Source organism: Ursus americanus, chromosome 16, assembly GCF_024610735.1.
Source record: "Ursus americanus isolate L20-20 chromosome 16, mUrsAme1.1.p, whole genome shotgun sequence".
Classification (NCBI taxonomy): domain Eukaryota; kingdom Metazoa; phylum Chordata; class Mammalia; order Carnivora; family Ursidae; genus Ursus; species Ursus americanus.
Genome location: NC_142142.1, coordinates 59,247,977 through 59,273,031, shown reverse-complemented (window position 1 = coordinate 59,273,031; position 25,055 = coordinate 59,247,977). Strand labels below are relative to the sequence as shown.

The window sequence follows — 25,055 nt, the reverse complement described above, 5'->3', positions numbered from 1 at the left end:
AGTTACAAATAGAGCTACCCTACAACCCAGCAATTATACTACTAGGTATTTATCCAAAGGATACAAACACAGTGACTGAAAGGGGCACCTGCACCCCAATTTTATAGCAGCAATGTCCACAATAGCCAAAATATGGAAAAACCCCAGATGTCCATCAACAGATGAATAAAGAAGATATAATATACATATACAATGGAATATTACTCAGCCATCAAAAAGAATGAAATCTTGCCATTTCCAGCGATGTGGCTGGAACTAGACAGTATAATGCTAAGTGAAATAAGTCAGTCAGAGAAAGACAAAGACCATATGACTTCACTCAAATCTAGAATTTAAGAAACAAAACAGATGAACATAGAGGAAGGGAAGAAAATATAAAATAAGAGGAAAATAGAAGGAAGCAAACCATGAGAGACTCTTAACTCCAGGTAACAAACTGAGGGTTGCTGGAGGGGAGGTGGATGGGGGGCTGGGGTAACTGGGTGATGGGCATTAAGGAGGGCACGTGATGTAATGAGCATTGGGTGTTATATGCAACTGATGAATCTGAAACTAATAATACTACATATGTTAATTAAATTGAATTTAAATAAAAATTTTTTTAAAAAAGAAGGAAAATTATGTATGTAAAGGGGATGGTTTTATACATTCTGAAGTTATGGTACATCCTTAAAAGTCAGGCAGACAACTGAAAACACTAGTTAAGAACTCAGCACAGAGTGCAGCGCTAAAGTTACAGATCATCCACAAACTGGAACCATGAAACTAAGAGACACAGCCAGGATGAGAACAGAGATTTGATCCTTGCCTACCTATCCAAGCTCTTCTTCCTCTTCCCTCACTCATACCTCTCTCTGTAGCCATTCAGAAGAATGCCCCATCCTCAGATGACACCATCTCCCCGTCACCTCTGCACCCTCACCCACGCTCCTTTGCCCGGACTACCCTGCCGTGCTGTTTTGCAGGGGAGGTCAGTGAAGTTGCTAAGAAAATAGAAAGTTGTTTGTTTGCTTGTTTGTTTGTTTTACAGACCAGCAACTTCAGCGTATTTGCAAGTAATGAGAAAGAGGCCAACAGAGAGAAATTGAAGATTCCATACAAGAGAAGGTGGGAACTGGTTCTAGAGGCTAGAAAAAGAATGAGATTAGAGTGGTAAACAACTTGTCCTTCAAGGAAATGAAAACACTGTTTCCACTGCCAGATGACAGATGCAGAAAGACTAATTTTCTGGGGACAGGAACAACAGATAGATACTGAAAACATTCAACCTTACATTCTCTAGTTTCCCAATCATCAGGTAAGAAGCAAAGTGACTGCTAAGAATAAAGCAGGGAATTTGGGGGGAATGGCAAACGTTTTGAGTAACTGCTAAGAGAAACGTGATTTTTTTTTTTTTTTGCAGGCAAATTTGCAGGGAGAAATGGGTCATTGTGAATTTCTTCAATCTCCCTTCCTAAAATAAATTTTAGAAATTGTATTATTGTGACACAAAATATGCTGATACAATTACAATTTCATTTAATAATAAATAACTGTGCAGCATGGAAAAACACTGTTGACAGAATGAGTAGAGAAAAGCAGAATAAAAAAAGACTATAATTATGTAAAATTATGCATGTGCTTTCATAGTTATAATGGACAGAGACTTGAGGGAAACATCAAAAATATTTTTTAAATGTAGATTTTTTTGTCTTTTTTGCATTGCTTTGTCAATTGTGCAAAAATATTTAACATGTTATTAGGAAGGAAGGAAGGAAGGAAGGAAGGAAGGAAGGAAGGAAGGAAGGAAGGAATTAAATCAATCTGGAGGGAAATACTTTAAAATGTTTTATCAGCGTATACTCCCTGAGTGGTAGGATTTAAGGTGATTTATTTTCACCTTTATGTTTTTTTGCATTTTCCATATTTCTACAAAGAATACGTATTATAATTAAAAGTCACCTAAGGGAAAAAAAATAAAGAAAAACACACTTTATTTTTATAGCCCATATATACTTTTATAATAGAAATTTTCTATGTAATTGTGTGAGCATTACTAGGCTACTTAAATTTTTGGGTTTAGAGTTTGCACAACTGTCACATATGAAATCAGTTTCAACATCTAGGTAAGACTTTCTTTTTATATTTCAAAAATCAGTTCATCAATCTACATCAAAGGAATTATTTTAAATAATTTTTATTTACTTTAAATAACTGTAATTGCACACACGTACCTGACCTCATTTCTTGCCACCAAATTAAAACTTAACTGAGACCCATGCCATCCTGCACTCAATTTATTCAAAAAATGAAGATAAATGACTTCATAGAATTTTAATGAGAACTAAATAAATTTCTATAAGTAAGTGATTAAAACACATCCTGGCATACAGCATACCCTCGAAAAATATCATCTATTACTATTAATAACGGTAGCAGTTGTAATACTGTACATGTCAATTAATACCACTGTCCTGGAAAATAAAATTATATCTTGAAATTCAATGAAATAAACTTAGAAACAGAACCTAAGTAAAAAATATTATTAAAGGAATTAGAAGCAAAGTGGTTTTGTTAAGGTAATAATTCTTTATTAAACATATCCTATAATGTTCCGATGGCACAGATTTCTAAACCAAAGTATATTTTATCACTAAATATTTAGACCTAATTCGGAGAATCAAACAAGGATGATATACTGGGTATTTCTGGGTAGACAGGAACGTAACAAATACCATAAACTTGTTCTATGATTCATTATGATATAATTTCAAGTGTTTTGTTTTCTTGCTTTTTTGTGTTTAGTTCCACTCAACTAATTTTACTCTCTTCCTCATAAATCTTTATTAGCAACTGTCTACTACAATTATTGTACTGGAACATGCTTGGTATGTGCATACTTATGCACTACAAAACTGAAAACTGCATTTTGTTTTCGGGAACTATAAAGCTGGGGAGATCACAGCTGGGCTGAGGACATCGGATCTCATTGTCCTACAAGCCCTTTGACCTTTCCCTGAAGCCCCTCAATAAAATGATCACCCCCAAAACAAGAAAACAGCATTTTAAAAAAAACTTTATTTTTAGCTTTCCTAAAAACACGTTAAATCTGACTTCTTATAACTAACTTGTTATGCATGCTACAATACAGCCGAAGTAATTTTTAAATACATATAAGGATAAAATTGACTTTGGGGTCGATTTGTTTCACTTAAAAGTGCACCCTTAAACTGCAAATATATAATATCAATCCATGACGTCCTTCTTCCATGTCCTCCCCTCAGAAATCAGGAAACCAATATATTAGAATCAAACCCTTCAAGAGAACATGGAAGTCTCGGGACACACTACTGCCCATTATGCAGTAGCATTTAATTTTTCCCTTAAATTTAATTATACAACAGAAGAAAAAAACAACGAAACACTGATCATAGTAGACTGATGAGCATTTGAGGGAACAAAGGTGAACTGACGGAAGAAAGAAGCTGCCCTGGGTCATTCTTCCTTCTCCAAGAAAACCAACTAACTAGCTATGGCTTCCGTAACTACTGGAGGACCCTGGTTCACAACTTGAGAGAGAGAATTCTTCATACCAAAATTCAACATGATACATATATGATCCCAACTATCCAAAATAATTACAAGTTGCTTTAAGTTAGTACATTTGAGAGAATATTCTTCACAAAACAATAAAAAAAAAAATCCTCCCCCAGATGGCATTAACATTAAATATGGCCAACAAGACATCCAAGCTGGTATTTCCTATTCAGTGACTGGTGCCTATGGGTCATCACTCACACCCAAGATAATACTTAGCAGCCATGGTGAAGATTATTTCTGTGGCTTAGAAATAAGTCTTACAGAGAGTTGTCATAAAGAGAAAAGCTTTTCCTTTGGCAAAGTTACAAACATGGTGATAAGATCCAAAAATAATGGCTACAGCCTCAAAACATTCTCTGGATGCCCAGATTGCACCGGGCCCTCTTCGCTATCCCCACATTTCTCTACTTTTCCTTTGGAGTACCATCAAAGCTGTAATTATATATTTGTATAATTGATCTTATTTATAAGTTTTCTTTCCAGAGACTGCTTTCCAAAGGAAAATATGACATCTGAGTTAGGATCTAAAGTATGAACAGGAGATAACTAAGGGAATAGAAGGAAAGAAGAATAATATTCTGAGCAAAGGAAATGCTTTGTGCAAACACAATGAGCCTGGAGAGAAAGCCACTCAGAGGTCCAGATGACGATGACAAAGAGCTGACAGGCATAAGGAGTTGATGAGGCAGATAAGAGAAGCAAACAGCAGATTTAGAAATATTTAGCAGGTAATGCCGACACCACTTCATGAAGAATTTGATGCAAGATGCAAGAAGAGTGAACAGATACAAGAAGCCATGTAGCTATAAAATGTGTATTTACATATCATCTATGAAATTGTCTGGCTTTAATTTAGCTTAAAATGTTTAGAAATAGTTTATTTAGACAAATAAGCTTTAATTTTAATTTTAAGCTTTAATTTAGCTTAAAACGTTTAGAAATAGTTTATTTAAAGAAATAAGCCCTCTAGTAACATAGATAATATTCCTAATTGTAGACCACAGAAATGAGATAATTTGGGGATTGTAAGAAAAGAAGTAGAACTGTACACAAAATAGGTACAGCCAGGGACTGTTCTGCTTGGCTAGGAACGAAACTAGCTAAATGACTGGAGAGAATATCTCTGTGCTCCTCTTCTGTGGCAGGAAAGAAAGGCTACGCTACCAAGTAAAGTCCATCTATGGTAACGCACCATGGTGAGCAGTGGAATAAATGCAAGGCTGCAATGTGTATTTTAGATTTAAAAAATACTCGACTTAGAAAACTGCGAACGTAAGTGACTTCTGCAAAGAAGGAACTGAAAAGTCTTTGTTGAATAAATTCAACCAATTTCTTGGTTGTCTACAATGCACCATGCAGTACTCAAGGCACAAGCTACGAACTGAGAGAAACACTCCTTCTCCTAAATACTGAATAGTTCACTCTCTGAAAGGGAAGAGAAATAAGCCAACTAATAATTATGAGTGCTGATGGTTTTTTTACTAAAGCCAAAACAATATTCAGAGATGGCTGAATCTGCCGTGTTCATAGCGCCGAACACTTCTAGCACAAACTACGCAATGAACCTCTCCTCTCTGTTCAACTGCTCTATGAACGGGATTTTCTCTCAAAGAGCAAAATTTTTGTAAGAAGCATCTCAAGATTTTCCTCTAATAAGCCAGAAAATGTCTGTGAGGTAGTAAACAACTTTGTATTCTATACTCTTATTTCTGAGCAAAACTACTCTGAAAGGCAGTTAAGTCAAGGCCCTGGCCTTGAGAGAATAAATGACTTTACTGGCAGCAGGGAATTCTTGCAGAATGGTGCGTAAAGGTTTGTTTGGCAGGTGTGTCTGGTAAAGCTTGAACAAAATGTGTAAGTGCACCATCTCTGCAGAGAAGGTAACAATTTTTCTTTGTGGTCAAAGAATCCTTAGAATAAAAATCTTTCGAGATGAAGCTTCGAGGCTATTCAGTTTCCTAAAGAGTTTACGAACGGGGAGTCAACTTTGTGTACTACTTGGAATACAACTCTGAATCCTACTCCACTGGGTTATGAGGTCCACCAATCAAAAGCTAGGAAGAGCTAAAAATCATAGACATCAGTAATATTATAAAGTTACGTGCTTAAGGGATGAGATAGTCTGTCAGTTACTATACGATATCCTTAAACCAGCAGGAAAAAAAGTTATTTAAAAGACCTGCTTCAATTTTTTCAGGTGAATTTCTTTCAATTTCAAGAATCCTCTGAAGTCCAGCCACAGCTTTAGAACCCTTTTGTGTAAAGTAACAAGTGTCAGGAAAGAAACAGGTATAGATTACAGGGTAAAGACAAGAATACAGATACCTATCATTTGAAGAGATAAATTCCACAGAGAATACTTTAAGGGTCTTCGAAGTGTCAAAACAAAAATAGGTTACAACTTTTTGAGAGGATGAAAAAAAAGGCTTCAGAAGGAAGTAAAGACAACTGAAAAGTGGACAAGCCTCGAGAGGGTAACATCTGGCACAGATAATTACAGCACATGTAAATGTTAGAGATAACGGACATTAGGTAGGAGAGCCTTGGAGGTGAGGCTGGAAAACGGGGCTGGTCTGTGGAAGGCCATACCGTAGGAAGACCTAGTATTTAACAGAGTCCACATAAAGAAAACACACGAAGTGCTAGACTACAGAAGTATTATGACCACAAGGAGGCGTGAAAACGTGAGTGTGGCTGAAGTGTGGAAGCCAGACCGTACCGTGCCCCCAGGCTCAGCTACCCACTGTGAGTCCCACTTCTTAATTTTAAGTGTAGCATCTCACTCTCAACTCCTTAATCTGTGTAAGAGATTCTAAGTTAACTACTTTAAAACATGAGCTAGTTCAGTGTCATACAAACAGCCACTTTCACAAACATACTCTCTACTACGGTCTAAACCATCAATAACGTGAGCTTGCAGAAAACCTTATGGAACTTGACTTCATACATTCTCATCTCCTCACATGCAGACATTAAATTATATAAATTAATCTTTGAGAGCAATCCTTTAAAATGTTATAAACCTCATTATAATCCTCTCAACACTGTAATACACCGTTCAGCCCTTCACCTTTTCCTATCTACACTTACTCCTGTGCCGATTTCATGCACTATCATGGATTTAAATACCGTCTCTATTGTCAAGAGCTCCCCAATTTCTATCTCCAGCCCAGGCTTCCCCCAATTCCCAACATCAACCTGCCTCCCTGACAACTCCACTTGTTCCACATCTAAACGGCATCCAAACTCAATATATCTAAAATAGAACTAGTACTCTTCACTCTAAAACAGACTCCCCCTCTTTCTACACCTCCAAGAGCGGCCACTCTAGTCTTCCAGCTGCTCAGGTTAAAAACTTTGAAGTCACTTCTACTCCCCTCTGTATCTCATACACCCCTCCCATGTAAACCATCATAAAAATCCTGTCCACTCTCCTTTCAAAATACATGCAGGAAACACTTATGCATATAAGAACCTAACCGCTTCTAACCACCTCTGGGATTACTATCTTGGTCAAAGCCATTACCATTCTTTGTGTGATTATTGCCAGAGCCTTTCTAGATTCCAGCTTCTGCTCTTATGCTCCTTCAGTCTACGCTTAACGAGAAGGCAGGACAGTCCTACCAAAACAGTTCTGCTGGAATCCCTCCAATGCCATCTCACTCACAATAAAACCCACTTCCTCACCCTGACTTTCAAGCTTCACATGATCTGGTCTCCCACGGTCTCTCTAACCTGGGTCTTCTACTTCCCCATCTCCCATCCGTTCCACCCCGGCAACACTGGGCTCCTTGCTGTTCCTCCTACACATCACACATGTTCCCATCTTCGGGACCCTCTGCTCCTCAGGCCCAGAGTGCTCTTCACCCAGACACACAGATCCGCTGTTTCACTTCAAATCTTTGCATCAGTGTCACTTTTCCAACCACAATTAGCCTGTGTCCTCAAAGCCACCAGCACACTGGGCACTCAAGACCCCCACCAGCCTTCCACTGGGTGTCTAACTTTCTAATACGCTATACTGTTGATTATGTATATCGTTTCCTGCCTCTCCCTCCCCAGACGAGACTCTATGTGGGCAGGTGCTTTTATCTGTTCTTTCCACTAACTGATGGACGAATGAATCCTCGAACAATATAATTTGTTTTATATGAAATAGATACCAAATTCAAGTCTCTCATTCTTTAGTGGAAGAATTTAAGGACCGGCGTGTTTTCTGTGAAGTCAAAGAGTCAGTAAATGGCACAGTCCAAAATAAAACCAGGTCTCTCCGGCCTAGGCTTTTTTCCACCAGGACTCAGGGGTGGAACGTTAAGACAATACATACGAAAATAAATTTTAGAAACAAGCAAACACACATATAAACACACTGACACAGATACAGAAACATTGTACATTCAAGTATTACCACTGCCAAGTAGCAGTATTATGCAAGGTAATTACACACCTACAAACAACTTTCATTACTTACCCCCACCCCAGATTCTTTTGATGATACCTGTGTTACAGTTTCTTTGAATTTATTTGCCTTTTCAAGTTGAGCTTTAAGTCGTTCCGCTAATTCCTTCAAAGGGAAAAACAAGAAAAATGAGTATCACATATAGTTTAATTCCTCAGTGTAGAATACTTCAAATTTATACAACAGAAGGGAAAAGAGCATAATGAACACCCATGTGGCCATAACCTAAATTCAGTCACCAACTCACAGCCTGGTACATTGCTTTTTAATGAATTCATCTCAGTCCCACACATCTCAGATAGCTGTGCCATTTGTTTATGCTTTGAAGGTAAATAATTACAAGGACATATATTTTAGGGGAGAGACAGGGGCATAGAGAAAATACATAACCTTAAGAATGACATTTTTATAATTCTTTTGATTTAAACATTCAATAGTCAAAATTTCAGTTACTATTAACAATAAATCCTTAATAAGACTTAAAATATTACCTTCTTTATTGTTGGGTAATGTAAATAAGAACTCTCAATATATTTCATTTTTACTCTAGAAAGTCTTTAGAAATTTATATAAAACAACTGACACATGAAGAAATAAACAAACAGAAGCATATGACAAGCCGAGAAGGGTATTCTCACTGCGGTGGTCCCATTACTAAAGGAACACTTCTTATAACATAAATTAACCTGCTAACTTGGTGACCTCTCTTTCACTATTTCAAACTAATTCCTTTGGGCTTTCAAAAGACAAACTTTAATAACTTTTTGTTATTATTACTGTTGTTGGTTTGTCTCTCTTACCAATTTCTGGGTTGAGCTGAAGGGCAGTGTTACCAAAGACTGGATTCAAAGAGAAAGAGCAGCATATGCAAGATAGGCCTTTTATTCGATACACAAACTAATAAAAATAGAAGTATCTTGTTTGGCCAACTTCTATTCTATCGAACAGTGTCATACTGACAGTACACAAAAGGGAAGATCACTTAAAGCTCACTGACATTTGGGTTTGAGATGAGTACATTCCTAAGACCATGAGGGCATGGACTCTGTCAAGACAGGTAAAGCTGTCTGGCCTGGCTCTGCTGCTGTGCACAACGTAACATGTACCAGTGCGACAGCAACGTGACGCTGTAACATGCAAACAATCGACAGAGACGGGTGTAGCTCTCAGCACATCATCCCATTTCCTACTGAATTCTGAGGCAAATTAGTCTTAAATCATAACACTATTATGGAAATTAAATGAGCTAACCTATACAAAGCATCTAACACTTATCAGGCATAAACATATTCCATTAAAATTTGGACTAATGAATTAACCGCCTTTTTTAGAAGCTCATTTGCTAGGTTCCTAAGTAAGGGAATCTAAGAAAGCAATACACACTCTAAATAACATAGGACTAAAACAGGGAAAGAAGACAATGACATCGTCATCTCCCTCCAACATGCTACACTAAAACTGCAAAGTAGAAAAGAAAATGGAAAAACATTTTGTTCCCTAGGATCTTAATTTTCAAAAATCTGACAGGAAAGGTAGACACTATTTAGAATGGACAGAACTGTTTTTAGAAATGTTCAAGAATTTCTTTAAAGAATCAATAAGCAGCAGTTATTTTTCATACAGTGCTACATCCACAATGAGAAGAAACTTCCAAAATTACTTGTAAGAAGTGGGAGTTAATTTCTATTCTCCTAAGAACAACACAGAAGACTTACCATATTTCCCATCATCTCTGCCTTGATAATCCTGGCTCCCAGTTTATTCTTCTCATCAACACTCAAAATGTGGATGGAATCATCCTCAGGATGACCTCTGTTGAACAAGACAGATTAAGAGCATATGAAATAACAAGGGACATTGCAAGTAACAACATCAAGACTCAAATACTATTTTAACTGACCTCAACAAAATACTTAGGACCAATGGATCATGATTCTAAAACCTTAAAAACAAAACAAAACAAACAAAAAACAAAGCTTCAGTGATTCACCAAAAATCAACAGTTTAAGGTTCTCTTGTTACAATGCTCCAATGGCCTATGGCAGTTATAATAATAACCGACCAAAGTCCTACCAACGAGATAAATAGTATGTCAACTATTCTTTACTAATATTTCCATACTCATTTTAAAAAGGAAACAAACAAAAGAAAATTAAAACACTAGAATCAGGCCATAATTCTACATGGCTGGGGCAATTCTCATTTGGTGTGATAAATTACTGATAATCTAAGAAACTGTAACCAGGAAATGACATATTTAACTGTATTCAAAGAATAAAAACAATGACCATATGACCAAACAACATAAACTAATTTATAACTAAGATCATGTGCCAAACCGACACTCTGAAGACAAGAGAAACTTCCAGCCAAGGTTAGAGACCTAGAATATATAAAGTTATCCTTATGAAAGATTCCTGAAGATCAGGGAAGGGGAATGTAGGCCGAGCCTGAAGGACTCCTCAGAGAAAGAAACATAGCTAAGATTCTAGAACTCAAAGGCAGTGAGCGAGAGGAGAAAGCTGCACAGTGAGAGAATTGCAGAAAAGTGTGGAGAGTTCCCCTTGAGTATTCAGCGAGAAACTACCCATAGTCAGGGAAAGCACCATCGCAAAGATTAGAGCAACAGTATTCGGCATTCCTAGGAACAGTGCCTGGTCCAACTAGCCAGTATAGCAAAACTCTTAATTCAGAAAGCACTGGGTAGAGTATTAAGGGTCTTGCTTCATTACTGGGAAATAATAAACTCTAGACTAAATGTTGATCTAAGCCCACTGAACCAATGTTAAAAGCAAGAGTCTAAAGGAGCAAACAGTTTCCAACTAACTTAACCATGTCACCCCAGGACAAAGCTCAAGAATATTTACAAGAATGAAAAAATACTCAGCACTCAACAAGGTAAAATTCATGATACCTATTATCCAATCAAAGATTACCACATATGCAAAGACATGGAAAAATAAGACCCACAATTAGAAGAAAAAACTATCAATCAAAATCAACCCAGCACTGACTCAGATGTAAGAAATTGTAGACAAGAATAGCAAAAGTTATTATTGTAACTATATTCCATATGTTTGAAAAGTTACAAACAACTAAGATATAAAATAGATCAGAACTGAACTTCTACAGTTGAAAACTACAATGTCTGAGATTAAAAATACACTAGATAGGGGCGCCTGGGTGGCACAGCGGTTAATCGTCTGCCTTCGACTCAGGGCGTGATCCCGGCATTACGGGATCGAGTCCCACATCAGGCTCTTCCGCTATGAGCCTGCTTCTTCCTCTCCCACTCCCCCTGCTTGTGTTCCCTCTCTCGCTGGCTGTCTCTCTCTGTCGAATAAATAAATAAAATCTTTAAAAAAAAAAAATACACTAGATAGGGTTCATGGAAGATTAAACTGCAAAGAAAAAATTTGTGAACCTGAAACCTTAGAAATCATGCAAAATGAAACAAAAGGGAGAAAAAGAATTTTAAAAAAATAAAAAGAGCTTCAGAGCTATGAGACAACCTTAAATACCTTTCTGTTCATGTCTCTGGAGACCCTGCAAGAAAGAAATGGGAGACAGAAGACACAAAAGCCAAATATTCCTAATTTACTAAAAACTAAAAAACTTAGAGAACCAAAAATCTCAGGAAATCCCAAACACACACAAAAAACCTACATTTAAAAAAAAAAAAACCCACCTACATCAGGCACATCATAATCAAATTGCTCAAAACTAGTGATAAAGAGACACTTTTAAAGCAGTCATAGTGGGGAGAAAAAGAGAGACACACTTAGGCATACAGAAACAAAGGTAAGTATGACAGCAGATTTCTCATCAGAAACAATCCAAGCAAGAAGAGAGCAGCAACACCTCTAAGGTACTTTAAATCGTCAATGAGAATTCTATATCAAGTGAAGGTATCTTTCAAAAACAAAGTGAAATAGGGGCGCCTGGGTGGCACAGCGGTTAAGCGTCTGCCTTCGGCTCAGGGCATGATCCCGGCATTATGGGATCGAGCCCCACATCAGGCTCCTCTGCTATGAGCCTGCTTCTTCCTCTCCCACTCCCCCTGCTTGTGTTCCCTCTCTCATTGGCTGTCTCTATCTCTGTCAAATAAATAAATAAAATCTTTAAAAAAAAAAAAAAAACACAAAGTGAAATGAAGACTCTTTCACAAGAGTCTGAAAGAATGTTAAAGAAAAGCTTTCAGGCAGAAGAAAAATTATACCAGACTGAAATATGGATCAACCCAAAGGAAGGAAGAGCAACAGAAATGAGGACTACAAGGGTAAATATATAACATTTTCTTACTACATAAATCTCTTTAAAATAACTATTTAAATAAAAACAATAACAATATATGAGAGGTTCATAACAAGGATAAGTGAAATATATGACAATGCTAACAGAAAGGACAGGAGGGGATAAATGTATATAAACTACTGTAAAGTTCTTATACTATACAGCAGTGGCATAATACCACCTGAAGTTGGATAAGTTAAAGATGTATACTATCGAATCTAAAGAAACCACTAAAATAACACCAAAAAAATTATAACAAAAGAAATGAAATAGAATCATAAAAATACACACTCTAAAGTAAGTCAGATAAAGAGGAAAAAGAGGACAAAGAACAGATAGGACAAGTAGAAAACAAATATCAAAATTACAGATTTAAACCTTATTATCCCACATTATATATAAATAATCTAACCATTTGAATTAAAAGGTAAAACTGTCAGATAAAAGAGCAAACCTGAACCATAAGAAACATACCACAAAGACATAAATATGTTAAACATAAGAGGGTGGAAAAAGATGTATTATTTTAACACTAGTCAAAAGAAAGGTGAAGTGGCTTCTTTAAAATCAAACAAATTATATTACAGAGCAATAAATATTACCAGGGACAAAGAAAGCTTTTTTTCATTTCAGATGAAAAAGAGGTCAATCCATCAAGAGTACAGAAGCATCCTTAAATGGTTATGCACCTAATAAGAGAGCTTCAAAATACATAAAGCAAAAACTGATAAAATTGCAAACAGAAACAGACTAATTTACAACTATAGTTACAGATTTCAAGACCCTACTCTCAATACTTGATGGAATAAATATATTCTTCAATGATATGGAAGACCTGAGTAACACTAACAACTAATATGACCTAATGAACAATCAGAGAATGCTCTACCCAACAACAGAATACATATCCTTTCCAAGTACATAGCAACATTTACCAAGATAGACCATAATCTCAGCCATACAACAAGTGTCAATAAACTTAAAGGGATTTAAGTCACACAAACTATGTTCTCTAACCCAATGATATCATTAAAAAAGATCTCTGGAAAATCCTCAACTCTTTGGAAACTAAATCGCGTATCTGTAAATAACCCACAGTCAAGAACAAAATCAAAGAGAAATTAAAAAGTATTTCAAACTGAAAAAAAATAAACATAATATCAGAATTTATAGCATGCTACTAAAGTATTACTTAGGGAGAAATGTATAACTCTAAATGTTTGTATTAGAAAAGGAAAAAAAAATCTCAAAACCATGATCTCAGCTTACAACTTAAGTAGAAAAAGAAGAGCGAATTAAACCCAAGTAAGCAGAATATAAGAAATAATAAAAATCAGAGTGGAAATAAGTAAAAAAACAAACAAACAAAAACCAAACAAACAAAACAGAAAAATAAAGAAATTCAATGAAACCAAAGCTGGTTAGAACAATGAGGGGCGCCTGGGTGGCACAGTCGTTAAGCGTCTGCCTTCGGCTCAGGGCGTGATCCTGGCATTATGGGATCGAGGCCCACATCAGGCTCCTCCGCTGGGAGCCTGCTTCTTCCTCTCCAACTCCCCCTGCTTGTGTTCCCTCTCTTGCTGGCTGTCTCTATCTCTGTCAAACAAATAAAATAAAATCTTAAAAAAAAAAAACAGACAATAAAATTGGTAAACCTCTAGCTGACAAATTAGGGAGAAAAAAGATACAAATTATCAATAAAGAAATGATAGAAGCAAAATCACTACACATTCTAAACACTTTATAAAAAGATATTTGGATGGCAAATAAGCACATGAAGCGATGCTCATCACTCGTCATTAGGGAAATACAAATTACAACCATGAGATACTGCTACATATTCACTGGAATAGCGAAAATTTAAAAGACTGACCATTCCAAGTTCTTTCAAGGACGTAGAGGAACTGTAAGTCTCATACACTGTTAAGGGGGGTGTAAAATGATACAACTCAGTAAAACCATTTCAGTTTTTTAAAATTTTAAAGTTATAATTACAATATGATCTAGCCATTCCTCTCCTAGGTATTCACCCAAGAGAAAAGGAAGCATACGTCCATACAAAGATTTGTACATGAATGTTCAAAGAAGCTTTATGTATGATAGCTAAAAACTGGAAACATTCTAAATGTCCACCAAGAGGTGAATGGAAAAATTGTGTTGTATCAAAAAAGAATAAATTATTGTGATATGCAACAACATGGATGAAGCTCAAATAATTATGCAGAGTGAAAGCCAGACCAAAAAAGAGTGCATAACATATGATCCCACTTACATAAAACTCTAGAAAATGCAAACTAGTCTATAATTAAAGAAAGCAGATGAGTGGAAGTCTAGGGGGTTTGTAAGGGTGTGGGGAGAGGTGGGAGAGAAGAATTATAAAAGGGTACAAGGAAACCCTGGGGGGTGATGGTTTCATAAGAATATATGTACTTCAAAACTTACCAATTATACATTTTTTATATATGCAGTTTAATTACATGTCAATTATACCTCAATAGTTGTTTTTCAAAAGCCTCTAAGAGGAGTGATAAAAAAAATTTTTAAGCTAAAAACCCTGCCATAATCTCACATAAAAAGGATGTAGCTATGATATGCCTAATTTTCCTGAATTGCTAGATACCATCATACACTACTGAAATTAACTTGAGCTTTCAATATACATTCTGAGCAAGTAATAGCAAAATATATAAACAGACCTTCAAATCAAAACTTTACCTAATGACCAATTATTTTGAAGCAGCAAATTCCTTTGGGGCAAAAAAATATAAATCTTTCAGCAGATAGCTTTTGAGTTTTTTAAAAAATAAATAAAAATTTAAAAGATTCATTTTTTTTTTTGAAGATTTTATTTATTTATTCGACAGAGATAGAGACAGCCAGCGAGAGAGGGAACACAAGCAGGGGGAGTGGGAGAGGAAGAAGCAGGCTCAGAGCGGAGGAGCCTGATATGGGGCTCAATCCCATAACGCCGGGATCATGCCCTGAGCCGAAGGCAGACGCTCAACCGCTGTGCCACCCAGGCGCCCCAAAAAAGATTTAGTTTTTAAAAAGACTAATATTTGCAGAAATTCTGTAAGAACCATTTCTTCTCATATCAGGGAAAGAAAAAACAACACCCTGGTGCTCAGACTAAGAAACCTAAAATATTGCAGGTGAAGCACCATCAGAAAGGAAAATGTTTTTGCTCCCCTAAAGTTCTTTCAGTCTTTTTATTTCGTTTTAATTTTTTTGATACACTGATGTTTACTGAGCACTTCCCCATGCCAGACACTGTGATGTAACTTTATTCCCTTACTTTTTTTTTTGAGATGTTATAGATTTTTTTCTTCCAAATTTTTATTTAAATTCTAGTTAGTTAACATATAGTGTAATATTGGTTTCAGTAGAATTCGGTGATTCATCACTACATATAACACCCAGTGCTCATCATAATAAGGGCCCACCTTCATGCCCATCACCCCTCTAGCCCATCCCCCCACCCACCTACCTCGGTCACACCCTCAGTTTGTTCTCTATCCTCAAGAGTCTCCTTATGGTTTGCCTCTCTCTCTCTCTTTTTTTTCCCCCTTCCCACACGTTCATCTGTTTTGTTTCCTAAATTCCACATATGAGTGAAATCATATGGTATTTTTCTTTCTGTGACTCAGTCTACATTCTAAAAACCAATTCAGAAGAACATTAGGGACACTGCATTCATGAAGCAGGAAACTATCAGTACCTTTATATGCTTCTATATGTTGAGGTATTGCTTGTATTGTTAGGTGTACTTTTTTGTATGGAAAATATTTTTCAGTAACTGTTTCCAAATTAAATTCTGAGGTACACATCATTTTTATTGTACTGTAAACATAATTTTTTAAAATTTTGGGCAACCCAATCATATTTCAAAAAAAAGCTTGACTTCCTTTTCTCAACTTGTATTCTTTTTCATTCAATTAATTACCCAAAATTCTGTTCTGAAAACTTACTATTCCTGTCTTTTATGTAGGAATTATAAATATTAAATTTTTATATGTATGTATAACACATAACAAATTTAAATAACCACACTTCCTGCCCTTTCTAAAAAGTTATCAGTACAATTATTTCCCCCCCTGAAGTCGGCCTGTCCCAGGGTCTACCTCTTAGACTTCCTGGCTTCCTAAGTGTAAAACTTCCTGGCTACTATTCCTTCCACTTTTTCCGCCTTTCCTCGCTGCCAAGTGTTTAAGTACTTGACCACATTTTTCTTTCCAACAAACCTATTTCTAGTTCATCCATTTTTCTTCTCAACTCCAGCCAACTGAGAAAATGAAGAACATAGGAAAGGTAAAACGGATAAGGAGTTGGTTTCCTCAATATTTCTCCAAAGCTTTCTTTGTTAATCCAATAGATGTTTCCTATAATCCAGACACATGACTTCTCACTGAGTTCAAACATTCAGAAAATAAGCTATCTTGCAAGCAAGCTCAGATTTATAGAATTAGAAAAATAAAGGCCAGGAATGCCTGGGTGGCACAGTCAGGTAAACATCGACTCTTGGTTTTGGCTCAGGTTGTGATCTCAGGGTCATGAGATGGAGCCCCACATCGGGCTCCACACTCAGCTTGGAGTCTACTTGAGATTCTCTCTCCCTCCCTCTCTCCCACTCATTATCCCTCACTCTCTCAAATAAATGGCAGAAGAGGGGGGATGGGGAGGGGGAGGGGGGAAGAGGACAGGAGGGGGAAGGGGAGGGGGAGGGGGCAGAGAAGGAGGGGGAGGAGAAGAAGAAAAGAAAAAGAAGAAAGCCAAAAACCATCTATCAATCCATTTCCTTATGAGGAGAAAGATTTTAGGGATGTTAATAAACTACTATATCATGTGTCAATACATCAATAGATACATGCCTACTAATACACAGGGATAAAAATAAAAGTATAAATACCTAAAAACAGACTACTAATAAAATTCTAAGAGTTCCTAATGCAAGCTTTTCATACGGCACTAGAAGCTGTTTCTTTAAAATGCCAATCATAGCCTTGCAAGAAATGAGAAATCCCTCTTAGTATTATGAGAAAAGGAGTTCTGGAGTTAGACTGACATGAGTTTAAATGTAGACTCTCATTTACTAGCTTTATGAGATTGGGCAAGTACCTTAACCTTTCTGAGGCTATAAAACCAAAAAACTGATTAATACCTTCCCTTACAACTCTTAATTATAGGAAAGAAACAAGGTTGCTGGAGGGAAGGTGGGTGGGGGGAATGGGGTAATTGGGTGATGGGCATTAAGGAGGGCACATGATGGGATCATAACACTGGGTGTTATACGCAACTGATAAATTATTGAACTCTACATCTGAAACTAAGTCCGTAATATACGTTGGCTAACTGAATTTAAAAAATACCTACCCTCACATTATTAGGATCAAATGTGATAATGTATAGAATTATAGTAACTGCAGTAATAAAACAAAATTCCAAACATAATACATAACCTGGTGCTCAATTATGTTGAGTTCCTTTTGCCTCTAAGAGCCAGTTGCTAAGTCAAAGAAGAATCCTCCAACCAGTCCTCTGTTCACTATGCTCAAAATCCAAATATGAAATCTTTTCAAGAAAAGAAAGAGGGGTGCTCGGCTGGCTCAGCTAGAGAAGTATGCAACTCTTGATCTCAGGGTCATAAGTTCGAGCCCCACAATGGGAGTAAAGATTACTTACATAAATAAATTTAAAAAAATGTCTAGGGATGGTGCACAGATAAGTAACCAAATCCTTTCAAAAGGCCACAGAATTAAAAGTTTCATCGCTGAGCCACGAAGGCCAACTCAAGCTCCTCCTCTCTTCTACATTCATTCACTCCTTTGGTTCATGACTTCTCGTCTCTCAACTATAGCCTCCTAACCAGTATTTCAGCCTCAACTCTGGTCCAGTTCCCAAACTAACCTACACAATACCTTGGTATCTTTCTAAAATATAAATCTGATCTATTTCCAATCCTGAACATACTTCTTTCCTATCACTAAAGAATACTGTCCAACTCATAAGCATGACTTCGGGAGCCATTTACAGGGCAGATGAGGCACATTTGCAACACCTGCCCACCCATCTTCCTCCCACTCAACTACATTCCATAAACTGTTGAGAAGCTAATGTATGCTATGTACTCTATCAGGATTCAGAGATGCAAAGACTAGAAAGACATATATCCTCTCCTCAGGGAACTACTGCATCTAATATTCCTAAATACTATTCACAAATGCTCAACTAGACCACACTGTCTTCCATCTCCTAGTTATCTCCATGTTGATAACCTCTTCCCACTTACACCTAATGAGTTCATCCTTTGAGACCCCCAACTTTCCCTGCACGACTTTCCCAGATTCTATTCTCATATCTCAGAAGAGTTAATCATCCTTTCTTATATAAGGATCTATACCTATACCTGTAATTTTAAAAGTACCATGCTGTTTATGCACCTGTATTTGTTCACACACCTGTACAGAAATGACTCTTTGCTACTATGAGCTCCCTGAAGGCAGATACTACGTCATACCTGTTTTTATACCACTAGACCTAGGAAATAGCTGCATTCAGTAAACATAACCTAAACAGCAGAAAAATTTTATCAGAGCCATCTAATTTAAGTTCCAAGGGACATGTCTGGTACAAAAATAACTTCCCCTTGTCACTGTAGTCCTTGTCACACCAGAACAGATACTTTTTTTCAAATCTGAGTAAAAGAAAGTTTATTTCTCAAACTTTCAGTTTCCAAGGATTACTTAAAGAAAATATGATATGCACATGGGCCAAAAATTCATCAATATTTTTTGGTAAAAATAAAATAAGCTAATAGCAATAAGTCATAAAAATGACAGGACATTTCAATTTTATGAGCTGTGTATGAATTAAATTGTTCATCACTTTTTTTCCTCCTGAAGCTACTAAAATCACCGGGGTTCATATCCAGACTAAAAAGAACACCAATATTATGGGGATGATATGTTAAAAAATACTGACCTAAGCTGTCAGGAATTTCTGTAATCTTCTCCTGTCACTCACAATCTACAGCCACACCTTCCTCTTCTTTAACACTTCCCCCCCAGGCTAATCCTTCTGCTTGCAGGAAGACACTGGATCCCACATTCATCCACAGTAACCTTGGGATCTTGCTCAATTATGCCATCTATCATCTCTCTTCTAAAAGCAATACTCTTTTCCATTAATATATACATGTATTCAAGTGTCTGCACCTTAAAAGAAAAAAAAGGTGAGAGAAATGAGGTCCTTCACTTAACCCACGTCTCCCACGTACACTTTCCATCTCTACCATCTCATGACCCACAATCATAACTTAGTCTATGAAATCTGGCTAATAAATCCTCTTTTCCAATGATAATATTCTATATTAAATTGCCAAAGACCTCTATTATTTCTATAGAAAGGCATATCTTTGTCATTTTGACTCTTCCCTTTTTTTGAGAACTTTCCTCTTCCCGTCACTCTCAGTAGGCAAGGTTAAGGTTCACTCAAGAGGACAACGAAGGTATGCTGAACTCCAACCAAAGCTCACAAGTTTCAAAAAGATAACTGGAATCCCAAGAGACCTTTGAAAGCAGCAACTTTCATTGTCATGAAATTTGTACTCCATCTTTGGGGGGGGAGCATTTTCTAACAGGAATTAAATTATTTATTAGTAGATAAGGATAAATTAGATGATACGAAAGAATTCCCAAAATCTCTGATACTAGTGTCTTCGACACACTTCGTAGAACAGTAATAGGTATCAAATAAAGACATTAAAATGAGTCACTGGGCACCCAAAGAATGAAGAACACATTATTTCATCTTGTTAATACCATAGCAAAACACTGCCTAGCAGCAAACAGCAGGTAACAGACTCCTTACTTTCACTAAGCATTTACGATGATGAGCAAATACTCAGAAAGGAACATTGCCATGGCATCTGCAATTATCCTACAAAAAGAAAAAAGTACAAGTATTTCTCATTTTCCAGGATTACTGGTAAATTTCAGAAGTCCTCTTCATAATTAATTTCTAAAAAGCAAATTCTATTTTCCCATTAAAATACACTCTTTACAGCATACACCCAACCCTGGCTGAAAACTTTCAAGGAAGAAGTAATTAAAAAAGCTGCACCCCAATGACATTTCCAGAAACCCTGAGTATACTGTAATTATTCTTTGCCTACTGGCAGTGTTCACATATCTCCTCCCTTTAATTATTGGTTTCTTACCACTTGTTCTCAAATTTTCTCCCTGTCCAAGGATCTCATATGGCTTACATTCAAAACCTTCAGAACCTGCCATCCTTCTCCTGTCCTTCCGGGCCACCACAGCAAACTCTACCAAGAATGATATTCAAAGGCTAAAACAGTATATAAAACAGGTTAGTTCCTGATATCAACTTCATAAAATCTAAATTAAGAACATCACACTAGTTTTTGTTCACATTGCAAACTATTCTACGTTTCAAAATCCTGAAAATACACAGCTGATATATTTTCCAACAAAATAAAATTATACACAAACACATATTATTTCTAAGAATAATAAGCTTAAAGATCTTGAACACATGGACCACGTCTAGAGGATGTTTTCTGCCTACTTAAGATAACTGCAGGGCATAAAGAGGAAAAGGAAAAGAATGAGAAAACTGATCATAGTAAGAATGAAGGAAAAGAAGGATGAAAAAGAAAAGTAAAACAAGAAGAAAACGCAACTCTAACAGTGATGAAAACACTATATATTACATGAAAACTATAAAGAGTTCTCATGGAGAACTCAACAAGTAACTATAAGATATGACTAGTTAGCAAAAATAGAAATAAACAAATATTTATAAAATATGCCAAACTTCACCCATACTTAAATTCAAATCAAGAACAACTCCATTTCTGAAGTATGTATACAACAAAGATTAGAAAGGTCAATAATACTGTTGGCAAGGAAAAGAAAAGTCTTTCTAGTATTTGACTGGTAAGAGTAAACTGGTTAATATAACAAAATATAAAAATAAAATTCCACTGCTTGGAATTTATTTTACAGCTATATTTAATCAGTGTGCAAAGATACACATTACAAAACTATTTACTGCAGCATTATTGTAAGCATGAAAAACTAGAAACAACCTAAAGTCTATCAACAGGAGACCGAGGAGAAATACTAGCTTCTATCTATGTTTTAACAGAATATTAAAAAGCCTGTAAAAAGTACATACATAGCGCTGATGTGAAAAGATCTTTAGGATATAATGATTGGGGGGGGGAACAAGGTTCAGAATAATATATACACTGTGAAGCTATGTAACTTAAATATATAATTAAGTTTTTTATATATAATCATATACATTATCTCTTGTAAAAACATCACAAACCCAGAAACTGGCTAAGTGTTACATAGAATTGCCAGATACAAAACATGACACCCAGTCGAATTTGAATGTCAGGTAAATAAAAAAAATTTTTAGTGTAAGTCTGTGCGAATACTGCAAGGGACATACTTTTCTTTATTTGCTAAATCTGGTAACCCTAAGTAACATAAACAAGTTACAACCTTGGGTGCTTCAGCTCCCCCAATCTGGAAAACGCAGGAGTCACACCACTTTCTTCTAGTTCTAAAATCAGTTCTATGATTTTTTTCCCCTACTTCTAAAATTCAGTAGTTCTAAAGCTCCCCAGAATTCTACCATTTTATAAAGAATTCAGCATATACCTAGGATAATGTTTATACAAACTAACAACCCTCACAGTCCTTCACTGACTCTTTTCAGTCCCTGAAAAGAGGCATTCTTCAACATCTTCCTTGGTCTGTTAATTCACAACACTCACACAGGACCAGGAATTTTTCTGTCTTTCACGTGTATGTAGACAATTTCTAGACTGTTCTTTCCTTCTCCAGTCAATCACCAAATTCATGGAAAGCTTCAAACCATCTGTAACATCAAAATAATACAGCTAACAAAAATACTGCCTTCAGGGGCGTCTCTGGGTGTCTCAGCCGGTTAAGCATCCGACTCTTGATTTCGGCTCAGGCCATTATTTCAGGGTCCTCAGAGGAGCCCTGCAACAGGCTCTGCACTCAGCGGGGAGTCTACTTGGGATTCTCTCTCCCTCTGTCCCTCTCCCCACTTGAGCTCTATCTCTAAAAATAAATAAATAAGTCTAAAAAAAATTACACACACACACACACACACACACACACACACACACGGCTTCTAGTGAGTGCCTATATTACAGCAGCTCTACAGAAACTTACAACTTAAATAAAACTACAAATACAGAACCAGATGAAATAGAGTGTAAGACTGTTTCACATACAGCTGCAGTCACAGAAGTCAAGACCTGCAGACTGCCTGAATGCTGGGGCAACCCTGATGATAAAAGAAAGTAAGAGTCTCATCCTACCAGCAAGTGGGGACGAGAAACAGTCTACCTTCGAGAGTACGGGGAGTAAAGCCTAGACAATTACATATGTATACAGCCTTAGACATTCTCTAATCCCTGTCATGTTTATCCAGTCAATACAACTAGATCTCTCCTTTGGTTTCCTGAGAACAAAGCCATGACTTGAACCAGAGCCCATTTGAGTGGAGCTCCCACCACTCGGTCCAGGTTTTGCCAGCTTCCTCCCAGTGAAAGCTATACACGGTGCTTTATAATCCACGCCTTCAGATGGAATTGTTAACAAAAACAATTTACCAAACTCATGACCCCAAACCACAAGCTGATACCTCCTACTGCCCCTGAATTCTATTATTTCCTAAAACCTCTTCCTTCAGTGTCCCATTCATTTGGTGGTATTTTTAAACATATTTTGATGATCATTCTGGTATAAGCTAATCATTATCCTTTGGACACTTATTTTCCATTTATGGCTATCTCCAATAAGACCAGCTCTGTAGCTAAATCAATTTTTCCGAGGTTTGATCCCACTCAACCTGGGTTTCCTGTTGTACTGACCCAGCCCTGTATATAATGACAACAGGTTCAAGATGACACCAGTCAATACTATCTATTTTCGTAATTATTATAGATACAACCACTACCCTATCCATATTTTCCTTTTAAAATGCTAACATCTTTAAAACCCATCAACTGTCAAAAGTGGATAATTTCTTTCTCTGAAATTGAGTCACCGTAATTCACGCCTCCCTCTGCAGGATGTTTCATATGTCGTTTTCACTTCACATACAGGCTATGGCAGCATGCTTTCCTTCAATCTCCCAGACCTCCACTCAGCATGCAGTATTTACAATTATGATTACACTTAACAATGGAGTGATTTCCTTTGAAAGCAACATGGCAGCAGTAACACGGTCTACCAAAATACCTCCCTTAGCATATCCACTTAAAGGGATTATGAGCTCATTCCGTTTTTTAGATTGCAAAAAAGCAACAAACTTTGAGATAATATAGCTACTGAATTCTTCCATTTGTTAAATAAATGGAAATGCAATGCAACCCATAAAACAAAGCTACTGATTTGTTAAATGTGCATATCTCTTCCAAAAAACTTAAGAAACAGAAGAGTGTAACGCATATCCACTTAATAACTGATACTCTGCAAATACAGCTAACTTCTTTGAATCCTCTGCAATTTAATATTCATTCATCAGTTTAAAAAACAAATGACAAAATACCCGGCAAATGGAGACTTTGTGTCCTGCAGATGCTCCTTCTTCAGAGACTCATCTCTCAGGCTTTCATCCCATGATTTTTCTCTCTTGTCTCCTGAAATGTGCCCACAGTCCACACTGCCCCTGGTTTCTAATGATCTTCGATATGAACACTTCCTGTCTCCCGCTCTTCCGTCAGATCGGCTCCATGATGAACTTTCTTCACTGTTCTCCGTGGGTTTTTGAAAACCACAACGCAGAGAATCCTGAGCAACCAGTGCTGAAGATGAACTAGAAGGTTCAAAATTTCTGCCCTTGCTATGAAATGACAGTTCTTCATCATCAGAGGGTCTTAAAAATCTAGGTTTCAAATTTCCAAGAGAAGAAAACTCTTGATTTTGCCTTGGATTGGATTGTCTGCTACAGATTTCTAAAGACCCAAAGTTTTTATCTTTTACATCACCACCAGACTTATCTTTATTGGTATTGTTTGTATTATCTGTTGAACTATATCTATCTCTTAAATTTTTATTATATTTTACCAAGTCTGATTTTCTACTTTCTTGACTACTTTGTGCTTTGTCTGAATATGTTGGTTTCCTCCACCGTTCTCGTTTACAATCTTCTTTTGTGGATGCAGTTTTTTCAGCTTCTTCTAATTTCGACCGAAATATTTCCATTGACTACAAAGGAGAGAAATTAAACAATATCTAAAATTAAAAAAGGCTCGATGACTTATACCCCATATGCCACTGTGCCATGATATATTGTCATATGGCACAGTGAAGACAAACCCAAAAAAGGAGAGAAGAAAAGACCCATATGATCATCCTAACTATAAGGGCTTAAATGTGCCCCCTCCCAGTTCCGATGTTGAAGCCTTAACCCCTAGTACTCAACATGACAGCATTTGGAGACAGGCACTTGAAAGATATGATTAAGCTAAATGTTCAGTTGGGCCCTAATTCAATCTGACGGATATCTTTAAAAGAAGAAGAAATTTGGAAACACAAAGGCATAGAATGGATGAGCACACAAAGAGAAAATACCATGTGAGGGACACAGCAAGAAGGGAGCCATTTACAAGCCATGAAGAGATGCCCCAGAAGAAACCAAACATTGTAATGCC

The 25,055-nt window shown here is 36.7% G+C and overlaps 1 protein-coding gene across 8 annotated transcripts in view; it reads right to left on the bottom strand.

Moving 5' to 3' along the window:
* The window catches only part of CWF19L2 (CWF19 like cell cycle control factor 2), a 145,927-nt gene that overhangs the window by 56,933 nt on the left and 63,939 nt on the right, over positions 1 to 25,055 (bottom strand). For 6 of the 8 annotated variants that reach the window (XM_087868483.1, XM_087868484.1, XM_087868485.1 and 3 more), the window contains 3 exons: positions 23,951 to 24,609; positions 9,754 to 9,850; positions 8,051 to 8,143 (listed from right to left, as the gene is read on the bottom strand). In XM_087868483.1, the coding sequence (XP_087724609.1) occupies positions 8,051 to 8,143; positions 9,754 to 9,850; positions 23,951 to 24,609 (849 nt within the window). The remainder of the gene's footprint in view (positions 1 to 8,050; positions 8,144 to 9,753; positions 9,851 to 23,950; positions 24,610 to 25,055) is intronic. The other 2 variants (XM_087868481.1, XM_045797681.2) reach the window with 1 other exon arrangement.